General features: G+C 46.4%; 1 protein-coding gene across 6 annotated transcripts in view; it reads left to right on the forward strand.

Moving 5' to 3' along the window:
• The window catches only part of GBF1 (golgi brefeldin A resistant guanine nucleotide exchange factor 1), a 107,327-nt gene that overhangs the window by 80,987 nt on the left and 8,528 nt on the right, over positions 1-17,812 (forward strand). For 2 of the 6 annotated variants that reach the window (XM_008569697.1, XM_008569699.1), the window contains exons 7-28: positions 704-758; positions 4,497-4,644; positions 4,982-5,202; positions 5,592-5,760; positions 6,193-6,404; positions 6,743-6,841; positions 7,465-7,659; positions 7,888-8,077; positions 8,692-8,832; positions 9,141-9,229; positions 10,486-10,688; positions 11,127-11,250; positions 11,535-11,660; positions 11,928-12,010; positions 13,021-13,257; positions 13,546-13,639; positions 14,092-14,268; positions 14,598-14,662; positions 14,751-14,874; positions 15,072-15,143; positions 15,293-15,387; positions 15,652-15,805. In XM_008569697.1, coding sequence (XP_008567919.1) covers positions 704-758; positions 4,497-4,644; positions 4,982-5,202; positions 5,592-5,760; positions 6,193-6,404; positions 6,743-6,841; positions 7,465-7,659; positions 7,888-8,077; positions 8,692-8,832; positions 9,141-9,229; positions 10,486-10,688; positions 11,127-11,250; positions 11,535-11,660; positions 11,928-12,010; positions 13,021-13,257; positions 13,546-13,639; positions 14,092-14,268; positions 14,598-14,662; positions 14,751-14,874; positions 15,072-15,143; positions 15,293-15,387; positions 15,652-15,805 — 3,073 coding nt within the window. The remainder of the gene's footprint in view (positions 1-703; positions 759-4,496; positions 4,645-4,981; positions 5,203-5,591; positions 5,761-6,192; positions 6,405-6,742; positions 6,842-7,464; positions 7,660-7,887; positions 8,078-8,691; positions 8,833-9,140; positions 9,230-10,485; positions 10,689-11,126; positions 11,251-11,534; positions 11,661-11,927; positions 12,011-13,020; positions 13,258-13,545; positions 13,640-14,091; positions 14,269-14,597; positions 14,663-14,750; positions 14,875-15,071; positions 15,144-15,292; positions 15,388-15,651; positions 15,806-17,812) is intronic. The other 4 variants (XM_008569698.1, XM_008569700.1, XM_008569701.1 and 1 more) reach the window with 3 other exon arrangements.

Consider the following 17,812-nt stretch of genomic DNA (forward strand, 5'->3'; position numbering starts at 1 on the left):
GGCGGCCTTTTTTTTTTTTTTTTTTTTCTTTTTTTTGCCAGCTGGCTGGTATAGGCATCAAGTCCTGGACCTTGGTGTTATCAGCACCACTCTCTAACCAACAGAGCTAACTAGCCAGCCCTGCCTTTTCATACTAGGCCTAACTGTCTGTTTCGTATGCCTCCTTTCAATAGACTTGCTTTGAGAAGAGCTGAGACGAATGCTTTAAAACCTCCCCCTGGGATTTCTTTGTGCTCTCAGATCTATAGATAAAAATCCTTATTATCTACAGACTAGACTGCCCTTAGACCCTGCTGTAAAGAGTTTCTTAGTCCTCAAATTTACTGGTTTCAAAATTTCAACCTGCTTTTTACTTCTTGCCCTATGCCCAGTCTCCTGGGGTTTTGATAGACTGCCTCTCCCCATCTTTTGGCTTTCAAGCAGAAAGGAGTCAGTTTAAAGATGAAAAGAATCTCGACACTCCAAGGGCTTTTAGTCATCTTGCCCTGATGATTACCTTCTTTTGTACACGTCATATGTCCCCCAATTCCTGTGGCTCTTTGATGAAGCTCTAAAAAGGGTTAAATTACCCTGCCTCTCTTCCTAGCTTTTCCTAAGTGACAGAGTATGCTCTGGCCCAGAACATCATTGGACTATGGCTGGCATGGAGGGGGACATTTGTCATTATCTGTAATGATAGTCCATGGGATTCTCTACCTTATAGGTTACCCCAGTTTAAAGAAGAACCCAAGAACTATGTGGGGACGAACATGAAGAAGGTATGATCTGAGAACTGCTCTGTTGTCCCTCATCCAGACCTTAATTTCCCAACTTCAGCACTACCAAATACCCTTGCTTAGCAAAGACATGTTTTTGCCTAACAGGTCTGCTTGGAATCTAGAAAAAGCTCTCACTCCTTTAGTGAGAAATTTATTCTGTCCCAGATACCTTGGCCTTCCCCAACCTTTCCTTTCTGGCCTATCTTTGTTGATATACCACTTGAATTGGTGAGGCCCATCAGGCTAGGCTGAAAACGTATGTTGACAAAGATGAAAGTCCTGCCATCCCCTCATCAGGACTCAGCCTTTTCAACAGGTAGGATGCTTAAAGAGGCTGTGCCCCAAATTCTGCCCTAATGCTGGATTCAAGTGGGCTCACGCTTGTGCTACTCTCTGTTAAAGAGATAAATCAAGCCTGACTCCATATCAAAGGGTTATCAAACTGCTAGAAGATGAAGGGTGGCCAGAAGAAGGGCCTCTTTCTATCTTGAACTGAAGCTGACAGTCCTCTCATGAGGATTCTGCTTACAACCTTAAGAGGTTAACCATGGAGATGACCCTTGGCTATTTGGTGCATGCACCTGACCTTCCTCTCTTCCCTGCCATCCATCCCCATTCCTGCCCTGTGCCCTGTTGGCGTGTGTCTGAGTTTATTTCACTTTTTAAATCATGCATTTGCCTGTCTTTCACAGATTTCTCCATGTCTCCTCAACAAACTGGAGCTAAGTAGTGGGGAGCAGACCAAAGCCCCGAACCAGTTAGAGAGGGTACTACTCTTTAAGAACCTCAAGGTCTCTCTCCCTCTCCCTCTCCTTTCCCCCTTTTTATTTATTTTTTATATGTAACACCTGGGTCCCATTTTCATTATATACAGCACAACTTACCCCTCCCTAGTAAAACAGCACAGCTTGAGAAGAGTTGCATGTGTTTGTAGCTTTGCAGCATTGGGAATTCTCCTGGTTGCCTAGAAGCAGGAGAAGGAAGCCTTAAGCAGCAGAGATCCTGCTGTTACCCTGTGGGGAGGCTTAAGATCTACCATTTCTGGAGAAACTATGAGGGATGTTCAAGCAAGACCCTTCCCTCTTCTACCCTCTTTCTGTCTCAGAGCTTGCATAGAGAGCTTAAGGACAGTTCTCAACTCTATCTGGATATCCAGACTGGGTTTGGAGGGAAAGAGTAGTCTATCTAATTGGGGTCTTTTTTTTTTCTTGGTTAAAAGCATCATTCCAGGGTTTAGAATTCTAGATTGATGGAAAGGAGCCAGGTGCCAAATAGCCCAGGACAGTGGGAATACCTTGGGATCTGCAAAGATGACCTCTGTCTTTTAAAAGTCAGGATGTAGGGGAGCTTAGGGGAGTGATCCAGGTAAAAGATTACCCTAATTCCCATATCTCTGCCTTAGGAAGAAGAGGGAGAGAAGCAGGTATGGACTGTCTAGGCTATCCATCACAAGAGTGTATGTGCTAGAGGTGTGGTTGTGGACATCCAGGTCATTGAAGATAAAAACTCTGTGTGTGTTCGTGTGTACTCCTAGCTAGGTAGTCCATTGGCCTGTGTTCTCTTTGAATGTATTGTCTAAAGTTTCATTTGTGAGCTTGCATATTCTTAAGTTGAAGCTCTCTTCAGTGGCTATGTAGCACGTTGTCATGATTATTAACCTAGGATCTGCCTTTTTATTTGTAAAGCTTACACTGTCATTTGGAATACAAAGTTGTACAGATAAGATAGTGTAGGGTTCCATAAGTCCTGCTGCCCACCCTGGACTTTAGGACTTTAGGATGGGGAGTACAGCTATACTTTTTAAGGGCTGAGGCATTTGTGAAAACTGGCAGCCTCTTGGGCCCTAGTCTACCCAGGAGGCGGAGACCACTCATTGAAATGACCAGGTTGGAGATAGCTTTACAGAGGGTAGAGAAGGAAACAGGAAAGACTGATCCTAGTGTGGGAAGGAATGTCAGTGACTGGCTTCTCGGTAGAAGTTAGATTGTCTGGAGTCCCAGAAATGGGGGAGCCTCCTGGAGAGAAAAGCTGTCTCATAAAAGTGGATCCAGTTGTTAGTACTTTTTGGAGCGCAGAGACAACTGCCAATAAAGCCAGGAGGTCCTTGTTTTTCCTCATTGATCTCTAGGGCTTCTTGTCCTTCTGCTTGTTTGACTGACTCTTCTTCCAGAACATTTTTTATCATGAACTTGTTCCAGCTGAGCTCCATTGGTTCCTGGAGAGAACATTCTTCTGGTTCCTGCTTAGCCACAGTGCTGAGAACACTTGAAGCTCAATTCTAGGCATATGACTGCAGGCATTTTGGAGTTGAAGGGACAAGAAGTATAAATCCACTATGAGGCTGTTGCTCTGTTAGTAAGAGCTGGGGGAAGGGCTCAGCTCTTGGGCCTCTCTCCTTTACTGGGAGGAGCTGTGGATAGGAAAAGAAGAATTGTGTGGTTTCTAAGTAAAGGATCAAAGGCTACCCAGGTTCTGAGAGCTTGGGGAACCTTGAGGAAGGGCCCTACCCCCAAATAACAGAAGGACTGGAACTGGCCAAGGATAACATGAATATATTAAGGCTTTAGGAAGAGGCAGGGAGGAAAAGTGCTTGTACTCTCTTTAGAGTCATTCTAATGGTTTCTGGAAGAGAGTTGCTGTTGCCCAATCCAGGAATGGTCTATCAGTCTAGGAATGGTTTAGCATAACTGTAGAGAGACTGGGTTCCTACCCCAACTGAGAAAGCATCATGGCTAGGAAAACAAAATGGGCCTAAACAAACTAACTGTAAACATAGGGTGGATGAAATGCATTTAAAAAATGTAGATCATACAGTAGTCAACAGGTGATAGAGCTTATCCCTTGTAACTAAAAGCAAGCTATAGGAGGAATAGAAATACAGCAAGAGAGAGGGGAGTAGAATAGTGCAAGAGACCAAGGAGTCAGTAGCCTTACCATCTGACAATGTAAAATTGCATCTAGAAAGACCAGCAGTGAGGAGGACAGGAGGTTCCATTAATATACCAAAATTGGGAGCAGTAGAGAGCAGAGCAGCAGAATAACATGACCCTCCATCCTTAACTCCACAAATAAACCAGGATGCCACTCATTCCTTAACTCCAAGGAATGAGCTTTTGACCAATTTGATGCAGAAATTCCAGAGTAAGGGATGTGTTTATTGTCTAGACCCAGTCCATGCAGTAATTAAAAAGCTAAGAGTCTGGACGGAAAGGAGTAGGCTCCCATATTTGGATTAGAACTAGGAGTAGGAGACTGCTCTGAAGGGTAGTTGAGGAGGAAAGCCTGGGAATCTATGGGGCAGTAGATCTGAGGCTCCAGGCAAAGGATCCCCTGCCCTTTCTGAAAAAGGGCCATACATCATCTACAGGACTCAAGATACTCTGGTTTCTCTTTAGATCGTATAAATCTTTCACCTTTTACAGGACTCAGGATTGCCTACTTAGTGTAACACCCAGGACCTAGAGAAGCAAAGCGATAAGTGTGAGAGCTGGTCTTGCCTATGATCAGCCCAGAAGCAGAATGTCACCTTCCACATGGAGGCTGCTACGCCAGTCTGTAAAGTGGCAAATGTAGAAGCCAGGTTAGAGGAGTAGGAATGTGACCTGAGGGTCTAGATTCTTTCTTTAGCACAGATGTGGGGTACAGGCTGTTTCCTAGAGACTACTAGGTCTAAGTAAAGATTTTTAGGGATAGAATCTTAGTGTGAATACCAGTGCTAATGAGATGTGATATTTCCAGCTGAAAATGAGAGCAGGAGGCATGAGTGATTCATCCAAGTGGAAGAAACAGAAGAGATCCCCCCGACCCCCACACCATATGACCAAAGTCACATCAGGTTCAGAGCTGCCCACTCCCAGTGGATCCGCCTTATCCTCTAACCTCACTGGTAAGTGCCCTGGGCTGCTTCCTCTTATTAGTATGGATAGAAGAAAAGTTCCTTTCTCTTTCAGAGGTTTTGAAATGGAAGACCAACCACCTGAGGGGCTTTGGTCTTTCTTCCAAGAGCAAAAAAGGAAACTCCAGGTCAAATCAGACTGTGACCATTAAGAAGCTCTGCAGTGACTTAAGGTTGTTTTCTTTTCAGAAGGACTCTGACTACTTTAGAGACCAGCATATGCAGAGATGAGCATGCAGTCTGGGAAACAGAGCCCCTAGTACCATGGAGAGTATGTTTTGCCCACAGAGTCTCTTCTCCTTCAAGTTTCATTTACTTTTCTTGACAGGTAGTATGCCCTTCATTGATATGCCCACTCCTATATCCTCTGCAAGTTCAGAAGCTGCCTCAGCAATGGTCAGCCCCTCTACAGACAGTGGCCTGGAATTCTCCTCCCACACCACCTCCAAGGAGGACCTTACTGACCTGGAGCAACCTGGCTCTCCGGGGTACAGCACAGCTGCAGAGCCTGGGAGTGAGCTAGGGGTTCCTGAGCAGCCTGATCCCCAGGTATGGCTTTGATGGTCCCTCTCCAATCTTCCACTATGGGTACTGCCTTAATTTAATCTTTTGGATGCTTTATCCAGGCTTTGCCTCAAAAGAAGGTTAGGGTAGGGGGTTCTTCCCTGTTTCCCACAATAGTAATAATCTAAATCCTAAGCCTGTGAGAGCCTCTACACCTCTAGGGTTCTAGTCACTGTACGTCAGTGACACCACAGGACATGTTTTCTGAGTCCTTATCACATACTCCTGCCTTGAGCATTGATTCATAAACCACTGAGGGGCCTACACCTGCAGTCCATTAGAGACATCTTGGAGGACAGGTACCTCAGGGGGAGTAAGTTTCAAGTTGCTCTTGCCTCATCCCTCTTCCTGTATCACCTCACTACTGGTCATAGCAGGAAGGCGCCCATGTGGAGAAGGCCCAGTCAGCATCTGTGGAATCCATCCCTGAAGTGTTAGAGGAGTGCACGTCCCCTGCTGACCATTCTGACTCTGCCTCTGTCCATGACATGGATTACGTCAATCCCCGGGGTGTGCGCTTTACACAGTCCTCCCAGAAAGAAGGTGGGTGCTCTCTGGCAGGCTCTTTCCATTCACCACCCCCATCCTACCCTCCAAGTTACCTGAACCTAGACCATCTTGGAACAAGGTAACTACTGCCTGCTGGTCCAAATTCTAGGTCATTTTCTAGTCAGGAAATGTAATCAAGCTATAGGACTTTGGCATGGATGGAGCCCTTCCCTAACTTATACAGAGAAGGGAGTTTGGTGTATAATAGGAAATGAGAGGAAAGAATAGAAAGCTTAGAACTTTTAACAGAAAGGTAATCATTGACACAGATTCCTTCCAGTAAGTGAGATTAGTCCCCATCACCTCACCAGAAAAATATATCCTTTTCCTTGAAGAGAATCACTTACCTGAAATTGCCTTATCCTAGGCCAAGCCAGCAGGCTAGTTGTTTCTTAGCAGTCCCACTCTCCTCTTGGCCTTCCCCAGGCACAGCTTTGATCCCCTATGGTCTTCCCTGTATCCGTGAGCTGTTCCGCTTCCTCATCTCACTCACCAATCCACATGACCGCCACAACTCAGAGGTTATGATTCACATGGGACTGCACTTGCTGACAGTGGCCCTTGAGTCAGCTCCTGTTGCCCAATGCCAGACCCTCTTGGGCCTCATCAAGGATGAGATGTGCCGCCATTTATTCCAGGTAAGACCAGATTACTAGAGGGTCTTAGAGTGCTTGGCTGTTTTTCAGGATCTCTCAAGGGCCAGGGGAGCACAGGAAGGTTTGGCTGATTGTACAAAGAGGATAGGACCCAGAAAAGCACCTCCCTCCCAGTAGGCCAGTAGTCATAGTAAGAGGGTTCCAGTAGTTCCCCAGGGACTCTGGCAGCCAGAAAGAAATATAGGAATGGCCATATAGAAAGTTCCCTTGGAGCACAGAATCCTAGTGGCAACTTCACCGAGTTTGTTCTCCTGCCTATCTCTTGGTTGAGCCATAGTCAGCTTCAGAAACCTCGCAGCCTACTCTACTCTGTTCTCCAGCTACTCAGTGTAGAGCGACTGAACCTTTATGCTGCTTCCCTACGAGTATGCTTCCTACTGTTTGAGAGCATGCGAGAGCACCTCAAGTTCCAATTGGAGGTGAGTGTCTTGACCTCGGTTGAAAAAGAAAAAAAAAAAAATAGGGAGATATATAGTATTTCTAGTTGGGCCAGCTCTGTCATGCTGCAGGGGTGGGATTTAGGGGCTTTCTGTAGGAGAGTGCTTATAGCCTCCATCTTTGATTCATCAATTGGCCTCTTTAGTGGCAAAGATAAAAGGAGCATAGAGAAAACTGGCTGACTCTAAAGTGGGAGTACCCCAATATGCAGACTGGCAGGTAACCCCACAATGAATGGGAACAGCTCTTCTGTCGAGTAGTTCCTCTGCAACACAGGCAGGCAAGTCAAGCCAGCATTGCCACTAAATTGCAAAAAATAAAAATAAAAACTCTAAATAGGACTAGTTCAGGCTCACATAGCCCCAAAAAAGCAAGAGGCAACTTGTTTGGGATCAGGTATGAGGCAGAGAGCCAGGCTTTTTCCCCCAACATGGAGGCCAAAGAGGGGGATGTATTTAGGGGATGAAATACCTTTAGGTGTCTCTTAATGCATGCCTCTTGGCTGGGCTTCTGCTCCCTGTTTAATGTTCTTCCTGTCCAATTTTGTCTCTTCCTATCTTGAATCCTTTCTCCACCCAAATGCCAATTACTGGGCTATTGCCAGATGTACATCAAAAAGCTCATGGAGATCATCACTGTAGAGAACCCCAAGATGCCTTACGAGATGAAGGAGATGGCACTGGAGGCCATTGTGCAGCTCTGGCACATACCCAGCTTTGTCACTGAGCTCTACATTAACTATGATTGTGACTACTACTGTTCCAACCTCTTTGAAGACCTCACCAAGTTGCTGTCCAAGGTGCTGAGTACTATTGCCGACCTCTAGAAAGCAAGCTCTATTAAGGAAATCTCCCTGGTGGTAATAAGAATGCTACATACAGAGAGGCTCCTTGAGAGCTGGGAAACAGGAAGAAGAAAGGCATTTTCTAAGGGCAATGTACAAGTTGTAGGTTTCAGGATTTGGGGGCAATGAACAGTTAAAGTGTAAAGTATTCTCCTGAGTGTAATGGATCTGTTTACTTTCCAGAATGCCTTCCCTGTGTCTGGTCAGCTCTATACAACACACCTACTGTCTCTTGATGCCCTATTGACAGTGATTGACAGCACTGAGGCTCACTGCCAGGCCAAAGTCCTCAACAACCTCACTCAGCAAGAGAAGAAAGAAACAGCCAGACCCAGCTGTGAGGCAGTAGATGACACCCGAGAAAGTAGCAATAGTGAGAGGCATTTTTTTCTTTGAAGATCTCAGGATTCTATGCTTATACCTTCTCAACTCACTGAGCCCCTTCTCCTGTCCTAATATCACTTCCGCTTGGGTACTCCCAATTCTGTGCTTCTGGGGTTTGTGTTTTGAATAATAGGACAGTCAGGCAGCTTAGCAGGATTCAAGGACTTCTCCCTTTCTCCTCCTCCCCACTTTTTGTTTTGTTTTTTGTTTTTGTTTTTTACAGAATTGTTATTTTTTTTATGGCAAGAAAAGAGAACAGAGATTAAAGGATTATAGGACTTCTGTCTCTAAAAACTCTAGGCCTGTGTTTCCCTATCCCCAATATCTGCCTCGACTCTAATTAATCTTCTCTATCTCCCCCCTGAAGATTGAGGTTGCAGAAGGTCAGGGAAAGTGACTAGGTAATCTGTTCTTTCAATTATAGAATCTAATGGTTGGCTGACCTGGGACAGTTGACCACTTGTTTTGGCTTGGGTTTGTCCTGGTCAGGGCTAGCACCTTATGTGGGAGCATGCAGGTCTTCTTGGCTTGGGACTCGACCTCTCCTGCAACTCTGCTTAGCTACCTACCCTATAAGTCTTCATGTATCTTCTCTCTTACCAGCTGAGAGAGCAGCCAGTGATGGGAAAGCTGGAGGCATGTCCCCAGACATCCTAGGTCTACATCTGCCACGTGGAGGGCGGCTGCCAGCAGAACACGGGAAGCCGGGATGCAGTGATCTGGAGGAAGCTGGTGACTCTGGAGGTGGGTATTGGGTGTCTGTGACCCTAAGCCCTCTCAACTGGAGGGTCTGGTGGAGAGCAGAGGGAAGAGAGAGACACCTGGGGCAATACCTGAGTGAGCCTTGGCAGCTCAGCATGCCTTCAAACCCAGAGAGAAGAAAGAAAACATTTGGACCTCCAGAAGGTAGGACTTCCAGGGAAATGGAAGAGAAGGACAAATTTCAGAAGTTCTTCCTTTATCATTGAGGAGTGTATTAGTAACTTTACAAACTTCATTATCCTGGTAAAAGAGGCCTTATGGGTTTTTCCCTCTCTTTTTCCCATTCCTAGCTGACAAAATATTTACCCGGAAGCCACCTCGATTTTCCTGTCTCCTTCCAGATCCACGGGAACTAATTGAAATTAAAAACAAAAAGAAGGTACATACATATATTCCCCAGAGTTCAGCCTCTGCCTACCTCTGTCTGGGTGTCCTTTGTAGGGTTTCTGTCCCAAAGGATGAGGGTGAGGGAGAGTCTAGCAGCTCACTGTACAGCTTCCTAAGGCTAGTCTTTGGCCTTTTGGGACTTCAGCAACCTCCCTGTCTCCTTTGAAGCCCTTCCCTTACTCCTAAACCATGCAGTTGGGCATATCCTATTGTATGCCCCTGGGTAAATGCTTCAGCAGCTGAGAGCCAAGTTATTGATGGTGGTAACGGGAGCACTGGGAACTATTGTCATGTAGGTGGTTGGGCATATCCTATTGTATGCCCCTGGGTAAATGCTTCACCAGCTGAGAGCCAAGTTATTGATGGTGGTAACGGGAGCACTGGGAACTATTGTCATGTAGGTCACAAAAGATTATTGGTCATCTCCAGCTCTCACATGATTATTGGCAATAAAAGGGAATTGACATTTATTCTGGTGCTTTAGTAAAGTTCAAATAATTATTCGTTCTTTTAGTTTTCTTAACACAAAGAAAACCTATTTAACACTTTCTTTTTCTTATGCCAGCCTTTGGTTTATGTGTGCCCTTGATTACAGGGCTGTGACTGGACACAAAGAAAGTCGAGTTATTGGGCCGGCCCGTGGCTCACTCGGGAGAGTGCGGTGCTGATAACACCAAGGCCCCGGGTTCGGATCCCATATAGGGATGGCCGGTTCGCTCACGGGCTGAGCGTGGTGCTGACAACACCAAGTCAAGGGTTAGGATCCCCTTACCGGTCATCTTTTAAAAAAAAAAAAAAAAAGAAAGTCGAGTTATTACCACAGTCCACCTCGTCCTTCCAACCCAGGGCCTTAAGAGTTAGGTAACCAAAGAAAGAAGGGGAATCCAAGCCAGGCAATAAACAAGATGCTGGTGTCAGCAGATGCCAAGGGTGGATATAAAACTGGAGAGAAGAATTCTCTAGTCTCTCTACTTTTTTCCCTGATCAAAAAATTAGAGATGTGGAAGCTGTCCGTGCATCTTAAACATTCAGAAAAGAAGTGAAAAGGAGCTCCTCAGCCAATTCTAATTAGGCATGAAGATGGGGAAAGTTAAAGCCAATATGATCCACCCTTAGTTCTGAAGTCACTAAGAATCACATCTTAGGGGCCTATTAGGTGACCAGCTGTGGGCTATGGTGGAGTCCAGCCTAGCCTTGTCTGATTTAGGAGCACAGCTGCTTCTGACACCTCTAGTCTTTCTCCTCCAGCTGCTAATCACTGGCACAGAGCAGTTCAACCAGAAACCAAAGAAAGGGATCCAGTTTTTGCAGGAGAAAGGCCTCCTCACCATCCCAATGGACAACACAGAGGTAGCCCAGTGGCTCCGAGAGAACCCTCGGCTGGACAAGAAAATGATTGGAGAGTTCGTGAGTGACCGCAAAAACATTGACCTATTGGAGAGCTTTGTGAGGTGAGGAAGCTATAAGAATTGTGGGACATAGTTGATCAGTCTGCAAGGACAGGGAACTCCTCCCTCAAAACAGTCTCAGCCTGTTACTCCTGGTGATCCAGGTCACACACACTTCCTCTTCCCATTGTTTATATCTGTTGAACCTGAAAGGGGCTTCAATGAGATAGCTTTGGGAGCCTCTCCATTCTGCAGGGAGAACATTGCAAAGGGGTGGAGCAGGCTTCCAAGGGGTGAGGTTTCTAGGCAAGAGTCTGCTAATGTGAAAAGTACTAAGTTAGGGTTTGTCTTAGGGATGACCAGGAGATACCACCCCTTTGCCAGAGCCTTCAGTCTCCTCCATTCCAGTAAGAGAAGATTAGGAGGACTGTGGCTACAGAGAGCCCAACAACATATGCTGCTTACATATCTTCATTCTCTTCGTTCTTCCTTTCCCTATAGCACCTTCAGCTTTCAGGGACTACGGCTGGATGAAGCTCTTCGCCTCTACCTGGAAGCCTTCCGTTTGCCTGGGGAAGCACCAGTAATCCAGAGATTGCTGGAGGCATTCACAGAGCACTGGAGGGTGAGTTTGAGTGTCAGGTACTGACCCCAGGATCCCAGGTCAGTTTGACTGAGGACTTCTATGGTCCCCAACTAAGGAACCCAGCTACTGTCTCCTAAGAAGGCTGAGAGCAACATCAGTGAGCTTTCCAGGGAGAGATCAGATTCTGTTAAGGAGTTGGCAAGAGGTTGGCCACTTTCTGGGTGGTACCTCCCCTCTGTAACAGCACTGACCAGTGGGTTGGTAGTAAGGGATTAACTGGCAAGAGAAGGGCATTGACACAGGTGGTGTCTTTGCTTTTTCAGAATTGTAATGGCTCCCCATTTGCCAATAGCGATGCCTGCTTTGCCCTGGCCTATGCTGTCATCATGCTTAATACTGACCAGCACAACCACAATGTTCGCAAACAGAATGCACCCATGACCCTGGAGGTAAACTTGGGTCCCAGCCAAGGCAGACAAGATCCAGCACAGCTTTGAAGGTAGCAGGAAGAACATGGGATTTCCAGTGGGCATGGTGGACAGGGTCCTGTCCAAGGGAATCAGAGAGGGCTGGCCAATCCAGAAGAGGAATTGGGGTGGGAAGGTGGGTTCTTTCACTTACTATGCCCTAAGTCCTATTTACCACAAACCCAGGAGTTCCTTGGATGGGGCTTCTGCATTAACACAGGTGGAAAAAGCTTACTGGCCTTTCTCTAGGAGTTTCGCAAAAACCTAAAAGGTGTGAATGGGGGCAAAGACTTTGAGCAAGACATCCTGGAGGATATGTACCATGCCATCAAGTGAGTATATTTGTGGAGAATAGGACAGCATCTCTGTTAAGGAGAGCACATAGCTTTCTTTTCCAGTTTTTAGAGTTGCATCAGACTGCAATGACTTGCCTGCCCTGGATTTAGCCTGGAACTTAGCTGGGCAGCCTCCTCTCTGCTGGCTCATTTCTTCCTTAGAGCAGCCTGGATAACATTGGGATCTAGTACTCTTAAGTGAGGGTCCAAACTGCCCCTCTTAAGTAAAGTATCATGGCCCCACTTCCTGAACCTGAAGCAGCTGTATTTTCCTGTCTAGCTTACAAGATATGTTCTGTGGATGGCAGAGAACTGTTCAAGATGAGCACTGGAGGGTGAGGCTTATGTCAGAGAGGGGACACTTAGTTCTTTACTATGAATCAGAAAAAGTAGAGAGAATTGTTCATCCTCTCACAACCAGAAAGAATGGGAGTTTTTTTTTTTTTTTTTTTGGCAGCGGGGGCATCTGAGCCCTTGACCTTGGTGTTATAACACCATGCTCTAACCAACTGAGCTAACTGGTCAACCCCGGATATCTTCTTACTACAGAACTAAGGGCCCCACTTAGAGACAGGACTTTGAGATTATGGGATGCTTCCTTTCTTTCTTCCTAGTCCCACTGGTGGGTGGGAAGCAGACCACTGAGCTACAGTTTTGTTTTTTTTTTTGTCTTTTGTCTTTTTCTGTGTCCGGCAACGGATCGCAACCCTCAGTGTTGCCCCCATACCGGACCAGGGACCGGCAACGGGATTGCAACCCTCAGTGTTGCTCCCGCGCCTCGCTCAGCCAGTGAGCAGGAACCAGTCCGTATGTGGGATCCGAACCCTCGGGCGGGAGCGCCGCCACACTTCCCAAGCGGCGCACTATCCAGTGCGCCACCGGGCCGGCCCCTGAGCTACAGTTTTGATGACCTCTCACTGATGGAGAGTGCCAGTATGGGCAAAGCCCCTTGTCCTAGTTTGGAATCAGTCAGGTTCCCAGCTACTCCTTACCTTATCTCCTAACAGGAATGAGGAAATTGTGATGCCTGAGGAGCAGACAGGCTTGGTTCGGGAGAATTATGTGTGGAATGTGCTACTTCATCGAGGTGCCACCCCTGAGGGCATATTTCTTCGTGTACCCACTGGCAGCTATGATCTTGACCTCTTCACCATGACCTGGGGCCCCACTATTGCTGCTCTCTCTTATGTCTTTGACAAGAGCCTTGAGGAGACAATCATCCAGAAAGCCATCTCAGGCTTCAGGTAGCCCAGCTTTGGCCTTGGTCTTCACCTCGTTCTACCTTTTTGAACTAACATGATTCCCTCCATGCCTCTCTGACTCCTACTCTTACTTTCCTTAGAATGGGGTTCCTCCTGAGTTTTTGGAGGGAGGCTGAAGCTTGAGAAAGCTCAGTCTTAGACTCAAGAGTGAAGGTTTCTTCCTGGGACTGACTGGGGAAGAGCCGAGCCCCATGAGAGACTCCTCAGGGACTTGGAAGGGCTGCCTGGCCTTCCAGTGACTCTGTTTCTGGGATGGGGGTGACATTACAGGAAGTGCGCCATGATCTCCGCTCACTATGGCCTCAGTGATGTGTTTGACAATCTCATCATCTCTCTGTGCAAATTCACAGCTCTCAGCAATGAGGTGAGCAGGGGCAGGAACTGTATACTTGGAGTTCCAAAGGATGAACTCTCTCTCTTTTTTTTTCTTTTCTTTTCTTTGGTGGCTGGCTGGTAAAGGGATCCTAACCAAAGCCATCATGTGAACCCCTCTTTTAGCCATGGACCTACCCTTATCTGTAGAGCTGGTGGCCCTCAGCATCTTCCCTCACCTTGCCCCACTGGCTCTATACCAGAGCTTAGGCCATTTCTGTCTTACACATTCTAGGATGAGAATAGTGTCACCTCATGTAATGGGGATGAGAAAGGAGATGCAAGAGTCGGGAAGGCCTTATCCAGGTTAGCCCTTACCAGTGTTATGAGGGATTGAAGCAGAACCAGCAAAAGGACCCTCAGGGAACCATAGGCAGAAGCCTGAGAGATTCTCCTTTCCAAATATCAGCCAGGCCCTAAGCCTCTTCTCATCCTTTTTTCCAGTCTATTGAGAACCTGCCCAGTGTATTTGGAAGCAACCCTAAAGCTCACATTACAGCCAAGACAGTATTCCATTTGGCCCATCGTCATGGTGACATCCTGCGGGAGGGCTGGAAGAATATCATGGAAGCCATGTTGCAGCTCTTCCGAGCCCAACTGCTGCCCAAGGCTATGGTAGAGGTAATTCTTGATAGGAGACCAGTGAGCAGTCACAAGGCAAGAGCCCCAACATTATGTGCTATCTGGATATAGAACTGGTTGAGGGTAGTGCTCTGCCTGATGTCTGCCAAAACTTACTAGGAACACCTCAAATGTGACACCACAGATCTTGGGGGATAGCTGTAAAGGAAGTCTGGTAGAAGCCATTCCATGTTACCAATTGGAGGGGGAATAATAGTGTAGGGGCAGAGGGGCTACAGGAAGAAATCCAGAGAACTTTGCTTGAAGGGTCAGTAAATGCAAAGAGCATATGGAAAGAAATTATTCTTATTCTTGACCTACTTTTCTAGGTAGAAGATTTTGTGGATCCCAATGGCAAGATCTGTCTACAGCGGGAGGAAACACCATCAAACCGGTAAGGGCAAACCAGAGGCTGAGGAGAGGTTTGGGGAGGGAGAGTCAGGACTTTGGGATTCACAAGGGCATGAACCCTTTTTCTACAGAGGAGAGTCAACAGTGCTGAGCTTTGTGAGCTGGCTGACACTTAGTGGTCCTGAGCAGTCTAGCATGCGGGGCCCATCCACTGAGAACCAAGAGGCCAAGAGAGTGGCCTTAGATTGTATCAAGGTAACTGCCTGCCCACCCTTGGTGAGAAAGCCTTGACTCCTCCCTACTGGACAGATGCTGCTCTGTAAACTGAAGAGTAGAGTCATCCAGGGCTTGTAACCAGGGCTGACTCTGCCCTTTCTACCTGGATCTTGGGGACATTCTTTTCCCTTTAGTCCATGTTGCAGCCCCCCCCTCCCCACTTATTCCCCCTCTAGCAATGTGACCCAGAAAAGATGATCACAGAAAGCAAGTTCCTCCAGCTGGAGTCATTGCAGGAGCTCATGAAGGTACAGGATGAAGAAAGGAAAGAGGGATGGAAGAGCTGATTGGCTCTGGGAGGGGTGATGGGGGCAGTGGTATATGCCTCAATTTCTGGCAGGGCAGGGCCAGTGGCTGGCTTCTCCATGCCTACTGTCCTGCTGCTGTTACCTTCTAGGCTCTGGTCTCAGTGACGCCATATGAAGAGACATATGATGAGGAAGATGCTGCTTTCTGTCTGGAGATGCTGCTAAGGATTGTGTTGGAAAACAGGTAGGGTAAGACTGTCAGACAGGTAGGTCAGCACAGTCTTTAGGTAGACCCTGTACTGGGCTTGTGTCAAAGGGTTGGAAGACATCTTGCTGAGTGGGCTCTGGGGGCAAGAAAAACATGAAATTGTAGGCAGTAGGGGAGAAGCTTGTCATTATACTTGTCTGCTTAGGGTATAATACCAGTGAGCCCTAAAAGGCCTAGGAGACTTACTGCCCAGTGACCTTTCAGGCCGAGACTGCCCTCATCCCTTTATGTTCTCTGCAGGGACCGTGTAGGCTGTGTGTGGCAGACTGTTCGAGACCATCTATATCACCTCTGTGTCCAGGCACAAGATTTCTGCTTCCTTGTGGAACGGGCAGTGGTGGGGCTGCTGCGCCTGGCCATTCGGCTGCTCCGGAGAGAGGAAATCAGTGGCCAAGTAAGCAGAGTGCACAGGGGTGGGGGGTACTGTGCAGGGAGGCAGGTATGCAAGGGACCAAGGCCTCAAAGTCAGTTATGGATATGGCTTTAGACAAAGAGTACATTTAGTGTCCCATAGCATGAGTCCAGTAACCACATGGTTGGTGTGGTCTAACAGGTCACATTGGGAGTGACCCTGGAATGGTCTCAGGCATGAAGTTAGTGCTCTGCACCTCTGTAGGCTCTTGTGGATCTGCTTTGTGGGGCTAGACTACTGCTGCCTTATAGCAGTCCCAGCCCTATACCTGGTTTTGTGGTTGTCATGCTTAGGACCCTCCTGAGATCTTTTGGCTCAACTACAAAATACAACCAACATAGAACTAATACATGAGTTCAGCAAGGTCATAGGATATAAGATCAATACACAAAAATTAATCATAATTCTACATGTTAACAATGAACATATGGAAACTGAAATTAAAAACACGATACCACTTCCAAGTGCTCCAAATAAAGTGAAATACTTAGATGTATACCTAACAAAACACGTATATGCTGAAAATACAAAATGCTAATGAAAGAAATCAAAGAAGACCTAAATAAATGAAGAGACATACCATGTTCATAATTGGAAGACTCAACATAGTAAAGATGTCAGTTCTCTCCAAATCAATCTGTAAGTTTAATGCAAGTCCTATAAAAATCCCAAGTTTTTTTCTTTTTTCTTTTTTGGCAGCTGGCCAGTACAGAGATCAAACCCTGGACCTTGGTGTTGTCCACACCACACTCTAACCAACCAAGCTAAAGGGCCAGCTCCTCCTTTTTTAAATATAAACAAAAATAATTTTCTTTTTGCTCTTATTCTTTTGTCCTTACAAACCCTTGTGTCAAAGGCTGATTCTCAATAGATCGCAGCAAGGGAGCTGCTGTGCTAAGTTCAAAACCCTGACCCAGGGCTGGATAGTTAGCTCACTTGGTTAGAGTGTGGTGCTGATAACACCAAGGTCCATGGTTCAGATCCCTGAACCCCCAAACTGGCCAGTTGCAAAAAAAAAAAACCACAACCCTGACCCAGAAGCAGGTCATCTACAAGTTGTTTAGCACCAGTTTACCCACAAACATGCGTTGCGTGAAGGGGGAGGGTAAAGCCCTCTTTCCAGCTGTGCCCCACCAGCAAGATTTTTTGTAGACATAAACAAGCTTATTCTAAAATTTAGATGGAATGGCACAGGCCCTAGAATATACAAACATCTTGACAATAAAGTGGAAGGAATCACTATCTAATATTAAGACTTACTATACAGCTATAGCAGTAAAGATTATGTGGTTTTGGTTGAGGGATAGACACATAGATCAAAGGAACAGAATAGAGAACCAGAAATAGACTCACACAAATATGTACAAAACTGATTTTCTGACAAAGATAAAAAATTCGATAGAGGAAGGATATCCTTTTCAACAAATAATGCTTTAGTAATTGAAATCCAGAGGGGGAGAGAAACAAATGAACCTTGACCTAAACTTCATATGTTACAGAAAAATTAACTCAAAAAGCTTTAAAAAGAGAGCACATGAGAGTCTCTCTCTCTGTGCTCCACCATCTGCCATGTGAGACCCCTGCGTCACTGTCACCACCAACAAGGCCTTCTCCAGGTGTGTTCCCTGGACTTTGGACTTCTCAGCCTCCAAAACTTTTTCATCTCTGCAGAATGAAACCATAATACCTTAAGGAAGGAATGTTTGGCCATTAAGGCCATGTTTGAAACTTGGCAGCAATACCTAAAGAAGCCAGGCAATCACAACCTGCACCAGTCATCATAACTGAGAGGACCTCTGGATGACCCATAAACTGTACCAGTACCAGAGCTGCTTATCTCTTTCCCATCTATTGATTTCAGGACCCATTAGGTCCTGAGTCCCCAAAACTGGTGAGCTGATGTACTATCTTTTATTCAGTTCAAGGAAGCTGAACTCACCAGGTTATGACACCCAGAAATCTTTGCTATAATCCACACATAGAAGAGTA

The sequence above is a fragment of the Galeopterus variegatus genome, unplaced genomic scaffold, assembly GCF_000696425.1.
Source record: "Galeopterus variegatus unplaced genomic scaffold, G_variegatus-3.0.2 Scaffold525, whole genome shotgun sequence".
Lineage (NCBI taxonomy): Eukaryota > Metazoa > Chordata > Mammalia > Dermoptera > Cynocephalidae > Galeopterus > Galeopterus variegatus.